Source organism: Bufo gargarizans, chromosome 1 (genome assembly GCF_014858855.1).
Source record: "Bufo gargarizans isolate SCDJY-AF-19 chromosome 1, ASM1485885v1, whole genome shotgun sequence".
Classification (NCBI taxonomy): Eukaryota; Metazoa; Chordata; class Amphibia; order Anura; family Bufonidae; genus Bufo; species Bufo gargarizans.
In genome coordinates this window covers 516,983,534-517,007,524 of record NC_058080.1, presented here as the reverse complement: position 1 = coordinate 517,007,524, position 23,991 = coordinate 516,983,534, and the positions used below count along the sequence as shown (strand labels likewise).

Below are 23,991 nucleotides of genomic sequence, written 5' to 3'. Positions count from 1 at the left end.
GACACCGCAGCACATCTAATGGTGAAAAAGAAAGTGAGGACCTTTATTCACCCATGCTGGGACCTTTCTCAAGCAAATATATATATATATATATATATATATATATATATATATATATATATATATATATATATATATATATATATATATAGTTTAAATCACCCTCATTTCCCAAATATAACAAATATAAAAATCTCCTATGCAGTGAATGCCGTAACAGGAAAAAAACAAAAACACCATGCTATTCGCCATTATTTTTGTCACCTTGTCCCTCCAAAAAATAGGATCTGTTTGATTATGGGCTGGACGTTCCATAAAATGCGAAATGCAAGCTGCTTTTTGGGCGTTTTATTTTTTCGCGTGGTATCGAGTATCGCAATACTTTTTTATGGTATTAAAATAGAATAAAAATTTTGGTATCGCAACAACCCTAAGTCGGACAACCCCTTAAGGCTCCAATCACACGTCCACAATTTCGTTCCGCATTTTGCGGAACGGAATTGCGGACCCATTCATTCCTATCCACATATTTGCGGATCCGCACTTCTGTACCGCAAAAAAATAGAACATGTTCTATTCTTGTCCGCAATTGCGGACAAGAACAGGCATATTCTATTAGTGCCGGCAATGTGCGGTCTGCAAAATGCACATTGCCGCTTTCCGTGTTTTGCGGATCCGCAAAACACGTTGCGGACGTGTGAATGGAGCCTTAAGTATAAATGTAAAGTTTTTGGATCAATAGCCAGAAGAATATGCTAAAGGAGTGTGTTAAGAGTATCATGGAAGCCACTAAAAACAAGCGTCTTTACACTTTTCAGTCTACAGTTCTGAAACCCCATCACCCCCAAAACCCTATGTGGAGAGGAGCACATTGCAGTACACTGGGCTACCTTTCAAAGGCAATTGAAGTTGTATCCAGGGAAGTGTTAATAACAGGAGAGGTGAGTCTCTTGGTGACTTCCCGCTCTGCTGGCTGCATGGAATCCAAAGTAATGCCCTCTATTTCCTGTGAGATGTCAAAGCGTTCCTTGGTGACTGTCCTGTCGTCATGGTTGATCTCCATCAGCTCTGCCCAGTTATCTGTGGACATTGGAAGTCTGTTTGTTTCTTCATAGCATTAACTGGGAAATCAGATTTAAAAAGCTCTCAACATGAAATCAAGCCTGGTCCTTCTGAAGGTTAATCAGCCCTGAAAAGCTCACCTTAAAAGGTCCATATTCTACAATGAACTTATCAAGAAACGATTGAGGCACACATAATAAAGTCACAAAATGTTCATCAGAAGTGGAGTAGGGACACGCTGATGCACTGTGTGGGGGTGACTGCCGCTCAGGACAAATCACACGGACGTACCACCAATATGGCAAAAGCAGCCACCGGATCTTCATTCTCCGTAATGGATTGTGACCAGTGGCGTACATATAGGGGTCGCAGGGGTCGCACTTGCGACCGGGCCCGGCACCCCAGGGGGGCCTGGCCGCCTGCGGACCCCTGGCCCCTGCTGCAGCTGCGTCTGGCATCCATTTAAGTTGCCCCCCCGGGCCCGCCTCCTTCCCTCCTCCAGGCCCGCCTCCTTCCCTCCTCCTTCCTCCCTGCGGCCGGCGCCGGGCCCGTGAACTCCCGCGAGACCTGTGTGAACTCCTGTGCAGGTCTCGCGGGAATTCAGAGAGGACGTCAGATTCGAGAAGAGGACCGCCGCGCCGAGGCTCCCCTGCCCTGCCAGCCGGTAACTCGATGGTAAGTAAAAGCCGGGGGGGGGACCGGACCCGACCGGACCCTGGGCTGGCCTGGCAATCGTCGGCTCTCTGGGGCACAGGGCAAACTAGGCCCCCGGCATCCCCCCTGCCAGATGACCGGGGGGGGGGGGGGGCAGCGGCAGGCCGCAGCTGCAGGGCACATTAGGCCCCCAGCCCCCCAGGCACCCGGGGGGGGGGGGGGGTTTGAGCTGCCTGGCAGGAAAAGCCCGCCTCAGGCTGGGCCCCTGACTTAAATAGTGAGGGCCCCTGGGGGCCCTGGCCTACCATGACCCCAAAAGTGGCTGATGGGGGGTCTTTGGGCTGATCTGAGGTCTGATGGGGGCTGACTGGGGGTCTGGGCTGATCTGAGGTCTCATGGGGGCTGATCTGAGGTCTCATGGGGGCTGACTGGGGGTCTGGGCTGATCTGGGGTCTCATGGGGGCTGACTGGGGGTCTGGGCTGATCTGAGGTCTGATGGGGGCTGACTGGGGGTCTGGGCTGATCTGAGGTCTCATGGGGCTGATCTGAGGTCTCATGGGGGCTGACTGGGTGTCTGGGCTGATCTGGGGTCTCATGGGGGCTGACTGGGGGTCTGGGCTGATCTGAGGTCTCATGGGGGCTGACTGGGGTCTCTGGGCTGATTTGAGGTCTGATGGGGGCTGACTGGGGGTCTGGGCTGATCTGAGGTCTCATGGGGGCTGATCCGAGGTCTCATGGGGGCTGACTGGGTGTCTGGGCTGATCTGAGGTCTCATGGGGGCTGACTGGGTGTCTGGGCTGATCTGAGGTCTCATGGGGGCTGACTGGGGGTCTTTGGCCTGATCTGAGGTCTCATGGGGGCTGACTGGAGGTCTTTGGCCTGATCTGAGGTCTCATGGGGGCTGACTGGAGGTCTTTGGCCTGATCTGAGGTCTCATGGGGGCTGACTGGGGGTCTTTGGGCTGATCTGAGGTCTCATGGGGGCTGACTGGGGGTCTTTGGGCTGATCTGAGGTCTCATGGGGGCTGACTGGGGGTCTGATGGGGGTAGGAAACTAAGATGTCTGTCTGTCAAACTCTGCAGAGATGAGAGATGGCTGAAAGAAATCATCATGGTGGTCCGGTCTGAATGGAGAAGATAAAGAAAGAGAACATCTACATCAAAGGAGACGTCACTGGATGTAAGAGGTATGGGCGCGATATATAGGTAGGGCTGTGCGTAGGTGTGGCTTGAGGGTGGGCGACTGGGCGGGGACACTGGGGGGCGGGGACATGGGGGGCGGGGACACTAGGGGGGCGGGGGGGCCCTTGGATCAGTTTCGCACAGGGGCCCCATGGATTGTGTGTACGCCACTGTTTGTGACCACTGTATGAGTCCTAATCCAACAGGACACAGACGTATCCATCTCCACTACGGGCATTTAACCATTTCAAGACCAGGCCAGTTACTCCTCACCTTTATCACATTTTTGAAATTTTTTAGTACATGCGTCTTCAAAAGCCATAACTTTTTTCTTCTGTTTTGTTATTTCAGTAATGTTTTCATCTTATATCAGTGATACACAGGTTTATTTTATTGCCATTTTAGTATTTTTATACCAGGGTAAAAAAAAAAAGTCAGTTTTTACAAATATTTTAATGCACAAAGTGCAACTAAAAAGTATTTTTTACATTATGTTCCTTTTTGTTACAGCAGCTTTGATTTAGGGTGATATAAGTATATACTATTATCGGTGGGAGCAGAGCTAGAAGTAACAATGTGGGCTAGTAGTGATTTTTCCTGTAACTGAGGAGACCTATTAGCTCCAGTTACAGGAGGAACACAGCTTCCTGAAACACACCGCAGAGCTGAGCAATCACATGAGCACAAAGACAAGTGCAGGAAGCGACACTGAGCACTATGTATATAGTGATGGGAAGGGAGGGACACAAAAAAAAAATAAAATAAAATAAAATAAAATAAAATAAAACCATCTCTGCCTTCGATAGACCTAGGTCGCCTGTGACAACTGACTACCCGTCCCTGCAGCTTAATGATCTCCATGAAGCTACGGATGCAGACCTTGCAGAGTGTGGAAAACCCATACACTTATAGTCTATAGGTGGTCCCCAAGTGGTTAAAGGGGTTTTCTGATTTCAAATAATTTTTGATTAAATGAAATTATGCCGTTACAGAATAAGTGCTCATAAACCTCACATGACTGCTAAAATCAATAATTGGACTCAGTGGTGTACTGCTGAAGCCAGTCCATGTCACTGTTGTAGCCAAAACAATACAGAGAGGCAGAGAGGACAAAGTGGTGGCGATAGATTGCAGGGGCTTTGGGAAAATGAATTTAAAGGCTATGGAAACCTCAAAATCCGAGGAAAAAGCTTGAGTTTTTTCCCGATTCATTGTCAATGGGGACAAAACTGAACAAACCGGAATGGAACGCATCAGGATACATTTCGTTCAGGTTTGTTGCGTTCTGTGACCAGACACAAAATCAGTGCACACTGCGGTTTTGTGTCCAGTTTGCGAAACTGAACAAGCCAGATCCGGCACTAAAAACAATGTAAGTTAATGGTGCCGCATCAGTTTTTTTGGACAGGAAAAAACGGTATCGGCGCTCATCCTAACTAAGGAATGGCACAAAGCAGAGTTCTAAGGCTACTTTCACACTAGCGTTCGGGTGTCCGCTTGTGAGCTCCGTTTGAAGGGGCTCACAAGCGGACCCGAACGCTTCCGTCCAGCACTAATGCATTCTGAGTGGACGCGGATCCGCTCTGAATGCATCAGTCTGGCAGCGTTCAGCCTCTGCCTGGCCGTGCGGATCCGTCCAGACTTACAATGTAAGTCAATGGGGACGGATCCATTTGAAGATGACACACTATGGCTCAATCTTCAAACGGATCCGTCCCCCATTGACTTTACATTGAAAGTCTGGACGGATCCGTCTGAGGCTATTTTCACACTTAGAAATATTTTAACAATATAATGCAGATGGATCCGTACTGAACGGAGCCACCGTCTGCATTATATGAGCGGATCCGTCTCAGACGGATCCGCTCTGAACGCAAGTGTGAAAGTAGCCAAAACATGCTCCAGAATTGTAATACTAATTGTAATACAAATATCAATGGAGCCACAGAAAACAGAGTACAGGAAGGAAAACACATTGCTGCTTCTGCTTGTGCCCTCCCCCAGGTTGGCTCAATGCTGGCATAGCACATGGGTACCCTGTAAACACATGCTATGCCAAGATTAGCTAAGTGGAGCGGGCTCCTGTCTGTGACTGCTTCACTAAGCTACAGGCTTATATGCATGACTTGTCAGTACTCTGTACAACGCTGACAAGTCAGTGATGTACCAGAAGAGTGAATTTGAAGCGCGCTGAAAACCAGGGCTTTAGGGGGGAAATATCTTTAGTAAAAAGTTAAAAATCAATAAATAAAAGTATATTAGAAACTTTCTTTAGGGCATTTGGGACATTTTTTATTTTTTTTTAAACTTGAAAAAAAGTTTACTTTTTAAAGCGTACCAGAGTTTAAAAAATAAAATAAAAGTTTGCATGTCACAATGGCTGTGCGTCTTTGTACAATCATAACTGTGAAAGAACAAGTCTTTTCAGGTACTGCCTAATGTCTCTTTCAGCCATATTATTCTCAGTTTGAGCTGCACAGCTAGATGCACTTCACTCAGAATCAGGGAATGCCTCCCTTCTGTGAAATATGCCAGCATTGTACTGCTGTGACCTTCTTCCCCTTACTTCCCACTATGTTTGTTTTCAGCTGCGGAGCTGCAAAACAGATAAGGATTAAAAAAAACAAAAAAAAAACCACTTAAACCACGGCTGTTTGACCGTTTTGTGCATTGTGGACTGTAATTTGTGGTCCCCAATGCAAGGGCACTATCCGTGCGGCTGCTGCGACGGATCCGTGATCTTTCTGCACTGCTAAAAAATAGAACAAGTTCTGCGGTGCGGAGGCACTCCGTAGTGCTTCTGTGGGGTTCCATGCCTCTGTTCCGCACCACACCTCCAGATTGCGGACCCATTCAAGTAAGTGGGTCTGCGTCTGTGATGCTGATGCCCGCATATTGCGGACCCCGCTGTTTGCGGGCCGCAATACCAGCCACAGCAGTGTGCATGAGGCCTTACAGACACACAAGAGACTCTAATCTTCAAAAGCGGTGTAGAAGCAGTTCTTTTATCAGGCTCACAATCTCAGCTAGCTCTGACATGCCCCCATTTCCGGTGAGCCATCTTCTACGTCTCCGTTACTAGGAATGTATCTTGCCTGACGACAGGCAGTGGACTGCGAATTAGGTGGCCATGACTTTACAGCTGTTTTTCAGGTGGATGCAGGCATATTTTTAAATGAAACTACACCACTCTCTATAAAATGTAATTGTATTAAAGAACAGTGACTCTTTAAGCTAAAATGTATACCCCTGTAGAAGCAGAAAATATGAATATGTAAGATCTCACCTTCTTCTTTAAATATAAAGCTATGCTTTCCACGGATCCAGCTCATATTCTCAAAACCTAACAGAGTGGCATCAACACGAAGCTTGGCACCGCTTTTCCATATCCGACAAACATCACTGGGACACACTCTGGACAACAATGGAACTGCAAGAGAAGGAATAAGCATTTCATATTTTGTACTGTATATATTTTAACACACAAAATATTTTGGGGACAAAAAACTATTTTTGCAGTGTGAACTTCAACATTTGCAATGCTTACTATGCTGCCTCAATATCCAATATCACAGGATATGTATGCAGAAAGGTCCAATGGTGATGGCGTACGGGGAAGCAGGTGCTTTAAACCTTTCCCTACCAAGGACATATCTCATATGTCTGTCTTTCTAATGACCCCTCTAGGTCTTTACATTTAGTTTGACGCCATGATCCAGATGTTTACCACTGTCCGGATCACAGCGCCAAATAAGCTGCACCACAACACAGACATCAATAAAGTTTACATTTTACACTGTCTCCATCCTGCATATACCTGATCTATACAGTAAAATATACAGACCGCTTCTCTAGCCATACCCGTTACACACTGCAGTAATAGAGATCACAATCATCACTAAGGCTACTTTCACAGCCTTGTTTTTACTGGATCCGGCAGGGTTTAGCAAAAACGCTTCCGTTACTGATAATACAACCGTCTGCATCCGTTATGAACGGATCCGGTTGTATTATCTGTAACATTGCCAAGACAGATCCGTCATGAACTCAATTGAAAGTCAATAGAGGACGGATCCGTTTTCTATTGTGGCAGAAAAACTGGATCCGTCCCCATTGACTTGCATTGGGGGTCATGCATCCATCTTGCTCCGCATCCCAGGACGAAAAGCAAACTACAACACGTTGAGGTTTGCTCTCTGGTCTGGGAACACAACTAAACGGAAAGGAATGCATTGTGGAGCATTCTGTTCTGTTCAGTTTTGTCCCCATTGACAATGAATTGGGGCAAAACTGAAGCGTTTTTTCCAGGATTGAGCCCCTATGATCGGAAAACTAAAACGCTAGTGTGAAAGTAGCCTAAAGAGAAATTTGTAATCCATTTCTGACAGATGGAAAAATTTCACTCAATGTCGCCATAAAAGATCATTTTCAATTAAATTTTTTTGTTGTTGTTTTTTTTCTCTCTCTAACAATAGTATTCAGACGCTTTTTGGGGGGGTGTATTTCAGAGCTTTTTTGTGCCCATATTATGAATGCAACACCCAGATCTCCTTGGATTCATCAGAACCAGTGCTATGGCGCCCTAACTCATTTTCCGAATAACTACAGGAGGGTCAGGTGTGGTGTCCATAATATAGCACCCATATTATACCTGTCTAAAAGCGGTTTTAGTTAAAGCATTATATGAGGTTTAGGCTCCATTCACACGTCCGCAAGTGTTGTCCGCCATTGTGCGGACCCATTCATTCTCTATGGGGACTGAATGGATGCGGAGAGCACACCATGTCTCTGCATCGGCATTTCCGGAGCGCGGCCCCGGAAAAAGAAAATAGAGCATGCCCTATTCTTGTCCGCAATTGCGGATAAGAATAGGCATTTCTATGGGGGTGCCGGCCGGGAGCATTGCACATCGGCAATGCACTACGGAATTATCATTGTTTGTCTAGAGGGATGAAAATTATATACGTACTACATCATTCCCAATACTTGCATACAAAATTTACATGGTGCATTCCTGCGATTCAATTTGTAGTGTGTACAGTCGACAGGTGTAGTATGTATGAAGGCCTCACACCTTAGTTTTTTTTTTTTTTACAGGCTATGTTTTGCATAAGGTCTCGGCCAGAGTATGCATTTTAGTTGCAACTTTGAATTTTTGCTAAGAATCATTGTTTTCTGCAAAGTTCCATGAAGGTGGCTATGTGTATTAATTATTACATTTGTATACACAGTAGGTTATGGTACTAATGGCTATAGTTAAGGGAGTACACAATGGAAGTAAAGACAGTATAAAGTACAGTACTAACAAACTAAATATCAAAAGTGACTTCTATGGGGGATTTAGGGTTTGATGTAAGAATATACATTTAACTGGTAACCTGCATAAATCGGTATCAGCTTACCCCAACTTGTGAACTCCCACTTCATTTCCACATAGAAATCAGAAGCCTGAGGGGGGAAAAGATAATAGTGCGATAAGGGATACATAACAGACTGACTTTTCTTTGTTAGGCTAGTTTTACACTGGTGTTAGACATCTCAGCCTGCCGGAGATGTCTGGATCCGACATTGCCATACGCTACCTGACACCCGCTGGGCCCATTCACTAAAATGGGGACAGGTGCAGATCTGGCCGCAACCTGGCAAACATGGCGCAGAATCGGACGGGTCTCCGCTGGCCCCCATTATAGTCAATAGAGCCGGACGGCGGTGCAGTAGCTTCGGGCAATGCCAGAATGTAGAGCGGTCTGGCAGTGAACAGATCTAAAATTGCTAGTGTGAAACTAAACATTAATGTGCATGTATAGTAAGGCTAAAGGGAATAAAAATATAACTATTTTAACTCATTCCTGCCTATATTTAGGAACAGGAGGGTTTCTAGTGTAGACATAACTGTATAATGTAAAGATAGGCAACTCACTAATATACTCTGGTTTCAACTTCTCGCCATTTTCAAGATCTCTGTTTGCTTGCGACAAACTATTACGCTAGGGGAGACTATGTGCAATGTATTTAGCTCACAGAGGTTTCCCTAGGGTGGATACAATTGTAGACAAACTCTTGGCTGTTCTCCGGACTAGGCCTATAGTCTTCAGCCTCTGGATTTAATCACATTCACTAGGAGAAAGACACCAGGATACACAGCAACATATTTTTGAGGGACAGCAAGCCTCCGAAAAGTTGCATGACCAAAAACATTTGCCTGAGACATCTGCAACTTGTTGTCACGCAACTATTTTAGACCTGGGATTTGGCTTTAAAAACACAACCAAACCCAAACTCACAATTTGGCGTAGCAATCACTATGACGTCATGTGGCCTCAGCCTAAAACACTTGGCAGCTCTTACCCTGGGATATATATATATATTTACCATGGGGAGGTAAAGTGGCAGCAGTGACCCATAAACCTAATGCATCATGGCAGAAGTGCGTGAAAAAACTGCAGCAAAACTGAGCTCACCTCCAATGTTTTATTAAGGAGCTCAGGAACTCCTCCAAGGGCTGTAGACGCCTTGTGGAATTCTCGGTACTGCAGAACCATCTGCACCATCTCTGGGTCTCCGGTGCTCACAGCTTCATGCAAAACTGGAAGAAATAATAACATGCTGGAAAAATGCAACTAATGTAAAAGATAAAAGCAAATGGTGACCCTTCTAGTGATGCTGTAAACTAGATTTATTTCACAAGAATGCTTGTCTTGTACAGCAGGTCACCGTAAAAATTATTGTGTAAACCAAATGTATCACCCTAAAATAAAACCGCCTGTTTGGCGATAGATACTTTTTAATGGGGTTTTCTAGGATTTTAAACACTGTTGGCCAATCCTCAGAATAGGCCATCAATATCTGTTCAGTGTAGGTCTGATACTGGACCGCAATGGATTTTGACCATACAGTTACTGTTTTAAATCAGCAGGATTAACCCTACCAGGCAGTATAAATGTTTTAACATGGTTTATCCGGCTGGCTTGTTTTGGCCATTCTGAATACCGCTAGGAACCACAACGTGATCCCTGGAACGAAGAGCACACAGAGTGTGGTCAAAAGCCTTATGTAAAGCCCTTTACCAAAAAGGAGTGTGCATGAACATTGGTTAAAGGGGTTGTCTCAATTCAGCAAATAGCATTTATCATGTACAGAAAGTTAATACAAGGCAGTTACTAATGTTTTGTCATTGCCATTATTGCCTCCTTTGCTGGATACATTTTTCCATCACATTATACATGTCTCATTTCCATGGTTACGACCACCCTGTAATCCATCAGCAGTGGCCATGCTTGCACGCAATAGAAAAAAGCACCAGTCTATGTGAGCTCCCACGGTCCTAGCCACCAGATAGGCCAGCACTTTTTCCTATAGTGTGCAAGCACGGCCACCATTGCTAGATTGCAGGGCGGTCATAACCATGGATAGAAGCAGTGTATAAGGTGATGGAAAAAATGAATCCAGCCAGCAAAGGAAGCAATATGGACAATCACAACACGTCAGTGCCTTGTATTAACTTTCTCTACATGATAAATGCCACTTGTTGAAGTTAGACAGCCGCTTTAAGGTTCTGGACCAGATACCCCATATTGTGCCTCGAAAGTTGATGTTTGCCAACGCAATATTCTTTGGACACCAATCATGTAACATCCTAACTAGCTGCTGAATATGTGGGAGGCAATTTGGATCAAACAATGCCCCTGTGAAGGATGAACTGTCATACACCGAGATAGGAAATTGTGGAACAGAGTGCAGCCACCTGACCAGTCACTTCAACCTATGGATATCTTTGAGCAGAAATAATATACTGAAAATATGTGCAGTAAAACGTCTATTAAATAAGGATTCTGCCAGACCCAGCAACCAGCTAATCCCCTTACGTACAGATTTGGTAAAGGGCCAGACAAGAAGGAATGGGGCAATGAGAGCTTCAGAGCAGGAGATACATTCAGCAGCTATTCAGAGGCCATAAACATGAGGTGAATAGAGCCTTAATACAAGGGGTATAAAATGTATAGATTTCTGATTTACCAGTCCAGCCATCCCGGTTTTCTTTTGTGACATCTGCCTTATGCCTGAGAAGCACCCTAGCAGACTCCAGATGTCCTAAGGAGACCGCCAGGTGCAATGGTGTCCGGCCCCGTGGATCCAGCTCTTCAATATCCTGTTGGGAATATTATTTCTTATTATTTTTATGTGGGTTCCCATTCGGTTACTAAAACACAATAGAATATATAAATTAAAAGAATAACGGCGTGTCACGGTGAGTGATGACTCCCAAATTGGGAAAAAAAAAAGGACTCAGAACTGCCTTTTGTCGACCTGTAGACTATATTGAAATGTACACATGCAATTAAAAAAGACTGAGTTTTCTTGACGCGTTTCGGGCAACACTAGCCCTTTGTCAAAAGAATAAAATCTCACACAGTAACGGGTAAAATACACGAGCCAGGTAGCCAATAGTGAGCCTACACATACAGGTGAATATCAATTAGGCCTCCACGGGTTCATGACGAATTGTTCACAAAGAGGGGGGAGACGCCTACGCCTAAAAAAAAAAAAAAAAATGCTTTATATACACAACATATTAAAAAATGACGTCTGTCACCGCTCCCCCTACAATAAAGTGCATTATATATCATACTCAATTATGATATATCATGCACTTTATTGTAGGGTGAGCGGTGACAGACGTCATTTTTGAATATGTTGCGTATATAAAGCATTGGTTTTTTTTTAGGCGTCTCCCCCTCTTTGTGAACAATTCAGTCATGAACCCGTGGAGGCCTAATGATATTCACCTGTATGTGTTGGCTCACTATTGGCTACCTGGCTCGTGTATTTTACCTGTTACTCTGTGGGAGATTTTACTCTCTTGACAAAGGGCTAGTGTTGCCCGAAACACGTCAAGAAAACTCAGTCTTTTTTTAATTGCATGTGTACATTTCAATAAAGTCTACAGGTTGGAGAATGGCAGTTCCGAATCCTTGTTTTCCAATATATAAATTAAATCATTTTCATTTAGTGTAGGTCACTGAGGCTAAAAAGACGACAACAAGCACACTCGCCTCCTACCACCACTTTACATGCCCCGTTTGGCTTTCAATTTTTGCACCTCCAGAGCTACAATGAGAGGTCTATTGGTGTAACTAACATCCCTGTACAATACTGCTTCACTGGTAAGATAGCTATGAAACGCAGAAGTATAGGCAGGCGCCGAATCTCCTTGAAGAGACAAGTCCTGTATGGAGACTTACTATGATTGTTATGAAAACAGCCGCGTGATGGACATAAAAAATAAAAAATAAATGAAAAAAGTTGTCAAAAGTTGGGCATTTTTCACTGTTGTGAGACTAAGACCTCAGTGTCAGACATGATATACAGTAATTAGAGAATATTCCGTTACTGTGGCTGGTTTAGGCTACTTTCACACTTGCGCTTGATCGGATCCGTTCTGAACGGATCCGATCATATTAATGCAGACGGAGGCTCCGTTCAGTACGGATCCGTCTGCATTATAACTTAGAAAAAATTCTAAGTGTGAAAGCAGCCTGAGCGGATCCGTTCAGACTTTCAATGTAAAGTCAATGGGGGACGGATCCGCTTGAAGATTGAGCCATAGGGTGACATCTTCAAGCGGATCCGTTCCCATTGACTTACATTGTAAGTCTGAACGGATCCGCTCGCCTCCGCACGGCCAGGCGGACAGCTGAACGCTGCAAGCAGCGTTCAGCTGTCCGCCTGTCCGTGCGGAGGCGAGCGGAGCGGAGGCTGAACGCCGCCAGACTGATGCAGTCTGAGCGGATCCGCTCCATTCAGACTGCATCAGGGCTGGACGGAGGCGTTTGGGTCCGCTCGTGAGCTCCTTCAAACGGAGCTCACGAACGGACCCATGAACGCTAGTGTGAAAGTAGCCTTAGTTGTAAGTCAGGGTAGTGAAGCAAGGGATATTTCGGGACAGGAAGTACTGTACATGGCATACTATAGGGTTACCCTATCCAGAGACCAGTCAAGTTTTTTTTTTTGCCATTTAATGGAGTTTTAGAGTACTCTTAATTATCTACTGGACCTTTGCCTTGTAAAAATTTGGCATCTGCCCAATTTATTTTCCTAGAGCCGGTGAAAAATTGGACATGAGCCAGTTCTTAGACAAAATCCTCCAGCTCAATAAGACTAAGGCGCGAGTAATTTTGGCTAATCCGTTGCAATTAAGTGACTGTTAATACTAAGAGGATTCCAATAATTAGGAATATTGCTACAATATTACACGTAAGAAGATTGTAGAGGAAAAATCTTTAGTAGAAGCAAGCTGGTATGCACATTAACCGAGATCCTGCCAACACGTTTAACTGCAATATGAAACCCTATTCCTGCCAGGATGCCTCCAATGCAGCAGTGAAAGCCTGGACATCCGAAAGATAATTACCAGCAAATAATCTAAAGAAGATATTAAAAAGGAAAATAACTGCAATTCAAAATAAATATTCTGTAAAATGCAGCGAGTGTCCCATCCTGCTTCACTCAAAATGTGACAATTAAAGGGGTGGTCCAGGATATGACTGCTTTGTTTGAAAACCAGCACCACACCTGGGTGTAGGGGGTACTGCAGCTCAGCTATGTTCTGTTCAGCTGAGCTGTAATACCAGACACAAGGTGGGATTTTTGGTAGAAAGCGGATATTTTTGGATTCCTTTACAATCCTTTTAAGATTGCTGCAGTTCCCGTCCTCATTTCTGAAGTAACAGTAACATTATATTATTACCCAAACACATCATAATGTGCCTGTCATATTGGCCATACTCATAAGTCCTCATGTGCACAACCATATTTTTCATCTGGTTCTACGAGCATTTTTTGCAGATAGCACACCGACCTATACATTTCTATGGGGCCATACACTTATCCGGAATTTTTGCGGATCCGTGTGGCCACTTAGCATATTCTAGAACATGTCCTGTTCTTGTTTGTATTGCAAATGCACACGGAAGGTATCCATATTTTGCAAATTTGCTGTTTAATGAGCAAAATACAGACACGGCTGTCTGCATGAAGCCTTAGGCCCCTTTCACACAAGCAAGTTTTCTGCGCGAGTGCAATGCGCGACATGAACGCATAGCACCCGCACTGAATCCTCACCCATTCATTTCAATGGGTCTGTGTACATGAGCATTTTTTTTCAAGAATCAGTTCTGTGTTGTGTGAAAAACGCAGCATGTTCTATATTCTGCGTTTTTAACGCAGCCCTAGCCCCATAGAAGTGAACGGGGCTTCAGTGAAAAACACATTGCATCCGGAAGCGAACGCTCGTGTGAAAGAGGCCTAGGTTCACATCTGTGGTGCATTTTTCCATTTTACTGTTCCGTGAAAGAACAGAAAAATTGAATAAAAAATTAATTCACATCAACGGAGCCCAGCAGACCCCCGATTATAATTCAGAAGAACAAAAATACCGCTGCATGCAGAACCTCCACTACAAATGTGAATCTAGCCTAACAAACACAAAAAAGACGAATACAAACTTATACAAGTGCGTGATGACCCCTCTGCCAAGTAATGATTCTCTTAAAGGGGTTGTCCAGGTTCAGAGCTGAACCCGGACATATCCCCATTTTCACCCCTCCGGCCCTTCTGACATGAACATCGGAACATTTCATGCTAAGATCCTTTCCCTTGCCCTACGCTGTATTGACGTCAACCAGTCACCAGGATCAAGAAGGAATCTTTTATTGCAGCGATACAACGCGTTTCGGGGAATCACTCCCGCACTTGTGCAGCTTGTTTGTACCTGATGAAGGGGAGTGATTCCCCGAAACGCCTTGTATCGCTGCAATAAAAGATTCCTTCTTGATCCTGGTGACTGGTTGACGGTAATTTGCGCCGTGGGACGAATTTCGTTTTTGTACTTATCTCCTCGGGGGCTCCAGGCTTCTCCATTGGAAGATCCATTGTGGTCCCGTGGCTGCAGACCGCCATACCCAGACGCCTAGGCTTGTTATACATACCTACACTAGTGTTGTGCCTACATTTGCAACCACACAAGGTGAGCCTTGCTAGTCTTTTCTGCCTATTATTGTATATCCACAGAATCACCCTATGGTGCGCCCATCTGTTTTTTTACAGTTTTAATTAGCCTGCTATAATATACTTTGCTGTATTAGGCAGGGCAAAGACTGTTTGTTTATATCATTACACCGATACGCAGAGGCTTCCACCTAGCAGTGTTCCCGGTGACGTCACCTGCACTGAGGAGCGGGCTTTAGCGCTGCCCTAGCCGTTTTACAGGGCAGCGATAAAACCCGCTCATCAGTGTCAGTGACATCACCGGGAACATTGCTAGGCGGAAGCCTCTACTTAGCTTACCCCATGGACTAGGGATCGACAGATATTGATTTTTTAGGGCCGATACCGATAATTTGTGAACTTTCAGGCCGATAGCCGATAATTTATACCGATATTCTGGGAATTTTCATTTTTGAAAAAATAAAAAATAAATTCCCACAAATCTGCTGAAAATTAATGTTTATTGTTAATGTGTATTTTTTTTTTGTAAATCTTTCTTTTTCATTTATATTTAATATTTTGGTATTTTTATAACTTTTTTTTTTTTTTTTTTAACTAACTTTTAGCCCCCTTAGGGACTAGAACCCTTGTCCTATTCACCCTGATAGAGATCTATCAGGGTGAATAGGAGCTCACACTGTCCCTGCTGCTGTGTGCTTTGTGCACACAGCAGTATGGAGCTTATCATGGCAGCCAGGGCTTCAATAGCGTCCTGGCTGCCATGGTAACCGATCGGAGCCCCAGCATTACACTGCTGGGGCTCCGATCGGAGGAGCAGGGGAGAGGGAATCCTGTGGGGGGGCGCACTGCGACTGGGGTGGGGGGGCCCTATGCGCCACCACTGCTTAATACTGGGGGGGAGGGGGGGCGCACTGCGCCACCAATGCTTAATACTGGGGGGGCGCACTGCGCCACCAATGCTTAATACTGGGGGGGCTTGGGGGGGAGGCGCACTGCGCCACCAATGCTTAATACTGGGGGGAGGGGGGGCGCACTGCGCCACCAATGTCTGATACTGGGGGGCTTGGGGGGGCGCACTGCGCCACCAATGAAGCTTAATCTCTAATTTATTCATATACAGGAGGCGGGAGCTGGCTGCAGGATCACATAGCCGGCTCCCGACCTCTATGAGCTGTAGCTGCGATCCACGGCACCTGAGGAGTTAACTACCGCAGATCGCAGCTAACGCTCATAGAGGTCGGGAGCCGGCAATGTGATCCTGCAGCTCCCGCCTCCTGTATATGAATACCGTAAATGAGAGATTAAGCTTGATTGGTGGCGCAGTGGCCATAGCTCCTCCCCTCCTCTTGTCCCCTGTCCTTTTATTGGCGGCAGCAGCACAGGGGGAGGAGACACTGCTCCTTCTCCCCTGTGCTGCTGCTGAGGGAACACGGAGAGCACTGACAGCAGCGCGATCTGTGTTCCCAGTACGCTATCGGAATATCGGCAAAATAAATGCCGATACCGATAGCGTTCAAAATCCTGAATATCGGCCGATAATATCGGTAAATCCGATAATCGGTCGATCCCTACCATGGACAGCCCGATACGTCACCGAATCCCCCCCCCCCCCCCCAATAAATAAATGCCTTCGCCCTGCAAGATTCAGCGCAGTTCATTCGAAGGAGAGCATTGGAGGGCCTCATATCAGGGAGGCTGCCTGGGTGAAAATGGGGATATGTCCGGGTTCAGCTCTGAACCTGGACAACCCATTTAATAGCCACCCACTGATGGCCACACTTGAACTATATTGGTTGTATTCTGGTGCCGTAAGCACACAACAGGATCCGAGTAAACACGATTCACCTGACCATGTGGGTAAATATATACAGTATGTGGATTTGGACCAGGTCAGTTATGGACAGATTTCGTTTGCCCACAGTTGCCTTTGTGTACATCGACTGTTCATTCTTGCAGTTATGTCTCAGGCAGAGAGGTAAATGATTACAAGGGTGGCCTGATTAGACACTGGGGGTGATTTATCAAACCAATCAGATTCCATCTTTCATTATCCAAAAGGAGCTTTGAAAAATGAAAGGTGGAATCCGATTGGTTGTTATGGGCAACTAGGTCAGTTTTCCTTTACACCAGTTTTGATAAACCTCCCCCAACTGGGTTTTACCACAAGAGGGTATAAAAACGCTTGCCCTATAAAAGGCTCTCGGAGGCTGAGGTATCGGTTGTTAGATATGTCTCTACAAAGCACCTGAAGACATTTTACCCAGTTGACAGACCTTGAGAAGGGGTGCATCATTGGGCTGAGAGAATCGGAATGGTTGTTTTGAGGAACTGCCCGCCATCTAGGCTGTTGGGAGGTATTTGGCGCAGTGGTTACGTGAGGGCACGCACACAGACGGCCCAGACAGACCACCAGTAGAGAGGAGCTTTGATTTGCACAAGCATCTCCCACAGTTTCAGTTTCACTGTCCACCATCCAGGTGCAGGTGGTACCTTCATTACACACCCCTGTCTCTGCCTGAACCATTTCCAGGCATTAAGCAATAGGAAATTTGGAGTTATGGCGCCCATTATATGCCCTGCCGTTGACAGCCAGCCACCATCGCATTCATTTGCACCGATGTCGTGAATTAGAAACCAGCAGCGGTAAATAAGTATTACCCACTGAAATCAATGGACTGTCTGTATAAGGATGACTTCACACGCCGCAGATTTTGTTGCAGAAATATCTGCAACTGAAAATCTGTTCCTTTCATCTGAATGGAGTTGCATGTGAATAGAACTGATTTTCAGTCGCAAACATGTGAAGCCGCCCTAATTCCTGGACCTGCCTAGTCCTCCAAGGCAAGTGACATCAGATGGCGTAAACTTAGCCAGGCTGTCTAGACATACACCGAGTGTATCACAGGGGCTCAGGCTGTGTAGGGCTAGAAACATTTCTCCAACTCTATACCAACTATTGGTCGGCTTACTTTGACACTGATTTTTACGCCAGAATTGTGGTGCAATTGTGCAGTCAAATGTTGCATATTACACCATGCCCCTTTCCCACAAACCCACATCCTTTTGTTGGGCAGGGCGCACATTTTTTTAATGCACCACATTAGGGCACAAAGTATGCCACAATCTAGGTGCATGCATGTCTCTAGCCGCATCCCCCCTAATAACTCAGGATTCCTATTTGGGTATCTAAACATTTAAGAGGGGTTATTGTCTCAGATTCAACATTAATGGCGTACTGCTAGGATAGCGAAGAAAAGAACACAATGCAACAGCACTCTGCAAACACAAATAACGTACAATAATGCCATAGCTATAGAAAACATTCTGGTGCTAATGCTACGCTTATTTGGTAAATATGAGATTCTTGGCAAATACATTTTGTACAAAGTTATTTGGGCCAGTCTGCCAAACGTCAAGGCGGTGCTTCCGTGGGCTTCCAATCCAAGTCTCCGTTCCGCACTAGACCTCTGGTGCGCACACGGCCAGTGTTTGCGGGGCACAAAACTGGTACGGACATGCTATGGTTTCTCTGCACTGGTTTTGATAACCCTTTCCTGAAGTTTTTAAGATAATTTTTCCTCAAAAGTCCCTTTTTTGTCTTTTTTTTTTGGGGGGGGGGGGGGGGGGGAATATTATAAAACACCCTACAAACTCTGGCCCAGATTTACTAATTCTGTAGATGGTGTAAACTTAAAACACTCCTACACCAGATCAAAACCAAGAGCCCAAATAGAATACATTTTTTATATATTGTTCTCTTTTGTCTGATCATGTCACTTGGATGTATTTGTTCCTTGCACTTTTTGGTTATCACTCGTAATTGGTGTATTTTTTGTTGTTGGCATCATACTGTATAATTATGTATTATTACTCTTCATAAATTTTTATTTTATGCTTTGAATTATTGATTTGTATTGTATTTGTTTGATGGCCTAATAGATATGAGGCTATATAACCATCTTTAGTCCTTTTCTCGTGGCATTTCCTGGCCAATTTTTCAATTCGAAGGTTGGATGCTTCCCATGCATGCGCTGGGGGAGAGGGCGCTTCACACGGTGCTCCGTTTGTATCGTCTCCATGGTGGCAGACAGGGGCAGAGCCTGGCACTACCTGGCATTTCCTGGATGCGCGTTCTGTGTGGGTAGGCACGCCCCGGCGCAGGTCACGTGTGGACGCTATGGCGCGCTGTGAGGATGATGGCGTCCCAATAATGCTACACATGTATTTTGCCCTCCTTTATAATTTTTTTTATCTGAACCATGTATCATATGATGGATGTAATATTTGTTTTGATGGAGTTTATATTACAGTGACTGCTATCCCCTTTTGGGACCTATATGTATTACTATATATATTATTCTGTATATACAGTTGCAAGAAAAAGTATGTGAACCCTTTGGAACGATATGGATTTCTGCACAAATTGGCCATAAAATGTGATCTGATCTTCATCTAAGTCACAATAATAGACAATCACAGTCTGCTTAAACTAATAACACACAAAGAATTAAAGGGACTCTGTCACCAGTTTCTAACCCCCCCTTTTATAACTATGGTTCTCTCCATGGTGCCCTTCTCATTACAAAGCTGTTGTTATAAGTTAAATCCGCCGTGTAGTTTTCATAAAAATCGCTTTTATCTAACCTGTCAATCTTCAGGATAAGGTGCCCAGGGCGTTTCTGATGGTCTGAATCTGCCGCTCTTCGCCGCCGCCGTTGGTGCCCAGCTCCTCCCATGATCCTTTCAGCGCCACCTCGATGTAATGCAATCCGCCTCCGGCTCTCCTCAGTGCCCCCTCCTCCTTTTCAAAGATCTCGCGCGTGCGCACAGGCCTGTGCCTGATGCGCCCGTGCGGACGTTTAGATTCTGCCTCGTGGAGCGAAGTGCGCATGCGCGCGCACGTTCGGGCATATTCGCGCGTGCGCGCGCGCATGCGCACTTCGCTCCACGAGGCAGAATCTAAACGTCCGCACGGGCGCATCAGGCACAGGCCTGTGCGCACGCGCGAGATCTTTGAAAAGGAGGAGGGGGCACTGAGGAGAGCCGGAGGCGGATTGCATTACATCGAGGTGGCGCTGAAAGGATCATGGGAGGAGCTGGGCACCAACGGCGGCGGCGAAGAGCGGCAGATTCAGACCATCAGAAACGCCCTGGGCACCTTATCCTGAAGATTGACAGGTTAGATAAAAGCGATTTTTATGAAAACTACACGGCGGATTTAACTTATAACAACAGCTTTGTAATGAGAAGGGGACCATGGAGAGAACCATAGTTATAAAAGGGGGGGTTAGAAACTGGTGACAGAGTCCCTTTAAATGTGACCATGTTTTTATTGAACACACCATGTAAACATTCACAGTGCAGGTGGAAAAAGTATGTGAACCCTTGGATTTAATAATTGGTTGAACCTCCTTTGGCAGCAATAACTTCAACCAAACGTTTCCTGTAGTTGCAGATCAGACGTGCACAACGGTCAGGAGTAATTCTTGACCATTCCTCTTTACAGATCTGTTTCAGTTCAGCAATATTCTTGGGATGTCTGGTGTGAATCGCTTTCTTGAGGTCATGCCACAACATCTCAATCGGGTTGAGGTCAGGACTATGACTGGGCCACTCCAGAAGGCGTATTTTCTTCTGTTTAAGCCATTCTGTTGTTTATTTACTTCTATGCTTTGGGTCGTTGTCCTGTTGCAACACCCATCTTCTGTTGAGCTTCAGCTGGTGGACAGATGGCCTAAGTTCTCCTGCAAAAATGTCTTGATAAACTTGGGAATTCATTTTTTCTTCAATGATAGCAATCCGTCCAGGCCCTGACGCAGCAAAGCAGCCCCAAACTATGATGCCCCCACCACCATACTTCACAGTTGGGATGAGGTTTTGATGTTGGTGTGCTGTGCCTCTTTTTCTCCACACATAGTGTTGTGTGTTTCTTCCAAACAACTCAACTTTGGTTTCATCTGTCCACAGAATATTTTGCCAGTACTGCTGTGGAACATCCAGGTGTCTTGTGCAAACTGTAAATGTGCAGCAATGTTTTTTTATGGACAGCAGTGGCTTCCTCTGTGGTATCCTCCCATGAAATCCATTCTTGTTTACTGTTTTACGTATCGTAGATTTGCTAACAGGGATGTTAGCATATGCCAGAGACTTTTGTAAGTCTTTAGCTGACACTCTAGGATTCTTCTTCACCTCATTGAGCAGTCTGCGCTGTGCTCTTGCAGTCATCTTTACAGGACGGCCACTCCTAGGGAGAGTAGCAGCAGTGGTGAACTTCCTCCATTTATAGACAATTTGTCTCACCGTGGACTGATGAACAGCAAGGCTTTTGGAGATACAACCCTTTCCAGCTTTATGCAAGTCAACAATTCTTAATCGTAGGTCTTCCTGAGAGCTCTTTTGTGCGAGGCATCATTCACATCAGGCAATGCTTCTTGTGAAAAGCAAACCCAGGACTGGTGTATGTTTTTTATAGGGCAGGGCAGCTGTAACCAACACCTCCAATCTCATCTCATTGATTGGACTCCAGTTGGCTGACACCTCACTCCAATTAGCTCTTGGAGATGTCATTAGTCTAGGGGTTCACATACTTTTCCACCTGCGCTGTGAATGTTTACATGGTGTGTTCAATAAAAACATGGTAACATTTAATTTTTTGTGGTATTAGGTTAAGCAGACTGTGCTTGTCTATTGTTGTGACTTAGATGAAATTCAGATCACATTTTATGACCAATTTGTACAGAAATCCATATCATTCCTATGGGTTCACATACTTTTTCTTGCAACTGTATGTGATTCAGGTTCACAGTTGATTCATCAATATTTAGAGGGCATTTATTTTGACCCTTTTCAAAAAAAAAAAAAAAAAAATATATATATATATTAATTATACTGTGTGTATTCTATTTGGGCCATTGGTTTCAGTGTTGCTACTAGGCCCTTACTATAGTTTCCATAGTTTTCTGAGGTAGTGTTTGGATTTATATGATTGTGTATGCATAGACAGACTGTCTCGACCTGCGTCCTCTTCATCACAGGGGCTCAGGCTGGATGATAAATCTGGTTCAGGGATGGACAGTTTTGTCCAGCTTTCTACCAACTATTGGTAGGCTTAAAGGGAACCTGTCACCTGGATTTTCTGTATAGAGCTGAGGACATGGGTTGCTACATGGCCGCTAGCACATCCACAATACCCAGTTCCCATAGCTCTGTGTGCTTTTATTGTGTAAAAAAAACGATTTGATACATATGCAAATTAACCTGAGATGAGTCCTGTATGTGAGATGAGTCAGGGACAGGACTCATCTCAGGTTAATTTGCATATGTATCAAATCGTTTTCTTTACACAATAAAAGCACACAGAGCTATGGGGACTGGATATTGTGGATGTGCTAGCGGCCATGTAGCAACCCATGTCCTCAGCTCTATGCACAAAATCCCGGTGACAGGTTCCCTTTAATTTGAGAGATTTTTACGCCTGAATAGTGGTGCAATTTTGGTGCAATATGGCACCTTTTAGACGTTGTCCTCTTTGTCCCAAAGCTCCACACCTTTCCACTAAACTTGGCTCCCTTGACGAGAATGTCCTAAAAGAGTGCAAAAACACAAAAAGTGCTAAACTGCACCAATTTCCGCCACTTTGCAGTGGTGGTTTAAGGCAGCTTCTGGTGTTTTTTGTCCAGTGAATTTTTTTTCAAGTGGCATGGTCTGGGTGTGGAATTTTTTCTGGTGTTTTTCCATAGACTTTGCTATAGAAAAAAAAATCATAAACGTAAAATCTGTGACTAATTAAAAAATAATAATATTATAATAATAATACACTTGTAAAACCACACGAATGTCATGGTGTTTTTTATAAGCCGCCCCCCCCCAAAAAAAAGAAAAATATATTTGTAGACATCACAAAGGGTGAAATGGGGTTTCAGTACCATGGTTAGCACATACCAGTATACAGCAAACATCACGCCCCTCCGAAGGCTCAGACAATTACATGTGAACTGGACGTCAGGCATGCTATGACATCATAACGTGGGGGGAATCTATACCAATATCGGGCACTGTGGCAACATACCCGGGTCATGCGGTAATCACAGGCCCCCATCTTGGTGCGGACTGTAACGTGAAAACACTTCCATTTATTGTCATAACCATCAAACTGGTTGATTTCGCCTCTCCTCCCCCATAATATAAAACAGGGCTCACGCACCATGTAAGGCCTTGTTCACATTTGCCTTGGGTGCTCCGTTACAGCCCTCCGTGGCAAACTCTCTAAAATGTCAAAGCAGTGCAGACACCCGACAGAGCCATTAGTCATGTTGGCGTCATGCGACAGATCCGTCTTTAGCTTGCGTTCCGTTTTGCTGTTCTTATGATGGAACAGTGTGAACATGACCTAATGAATGCAGATTTCTTTCTCAGTATTTTCTGATGCTTCCTGGGAAGCGCATTGACCCATTCATTTATATACAACCTTGCACACATCTGTACTTTCTGCGGATCTGGGTGGCTGTTGCGCAAATTATAGAACATGTCTTATTATGGTTCATATTGTGGATGAGAATCGTGAATTCTGAGTATGGGAGTGAGAAAAATTCGGAATTCAAATGGAAGGAAGCCGTATTTTGCGCATTTTTTTTTTTTTTAATGTATTTGCAGACTGGAACTTATCTATTAGTGATGCTGGGGTATAAAAAGAATCAGGAAACATATAGCTACATATGATTAAAGGGGTTGGACCATCTCAAACGCTGGTGGCACATTGCTAGGATATGTCACCTTTGGGACCCGCACCTATCTGTACAATGGGGCCCCAAAAGTGAAGGAGAGGGCACCATGCATGTGCGGTATGCTCTCCATTCACATCTATGGTGGTCCCGGGATGGAGGGTGGCCATGCTTGCGTCCTTGTTCACTTTGGGTGCCCCGTTGTAGAGATAGGTGCGGGTCCCAGAGATATCCAACATTGGGTGCATATCCTAGCAAATATGGCGCCATTGTCTGAAAGGGCCAACCCCATATGCCCAGGCCCCTCACACTGACTATACTTACCCCACTCCCTGCGCAGCTCCTGATCTCTGCGCGGATGAAAACAT

The 23,991-nt window shown here is 45.0% G+C and overlaps 1 protein-coding gene across 4 annotated transcripts in view; it reads right to left on the bottom strand.

The window, feature by feature from the left end:
• The window catches only part of ANKRD13A (ankyrin repeat domain 13A), a 63,837-nt gene that overhangs the window by 38,100 nt on the left and 1,746 nt on the right, over positions 1-23,991 (bottom strand). For all 4 annotated transcript variants that reach the window (XM_044275375.1, XM_044275371.1, XM_044275372.1 and 1 more), the window contains exons 3-7: positions 10,914-11,046; positions 9,359-9,483; positions 8,300-8,345; positions 6,184-6,327; positions 891-1,080 (exon numbers count right to left, since the gene is read on the bottom strand). In XM_044275375.1, coding sequence (XP_044131310.1) covers positions 891-1,080; positions 6,184-6,327; positions 8,300-8,345; positions 9,359-9,483; positions 10,914-11,046 — 638 coding nt within the window. The remainder of the gene's footprint in view (positions 1-890; positions 1,081-6,183; positions 6,328-8,299; positions 8,346-9,358; positions 9,484-10,913; positions 11,047-23,991) is intronic.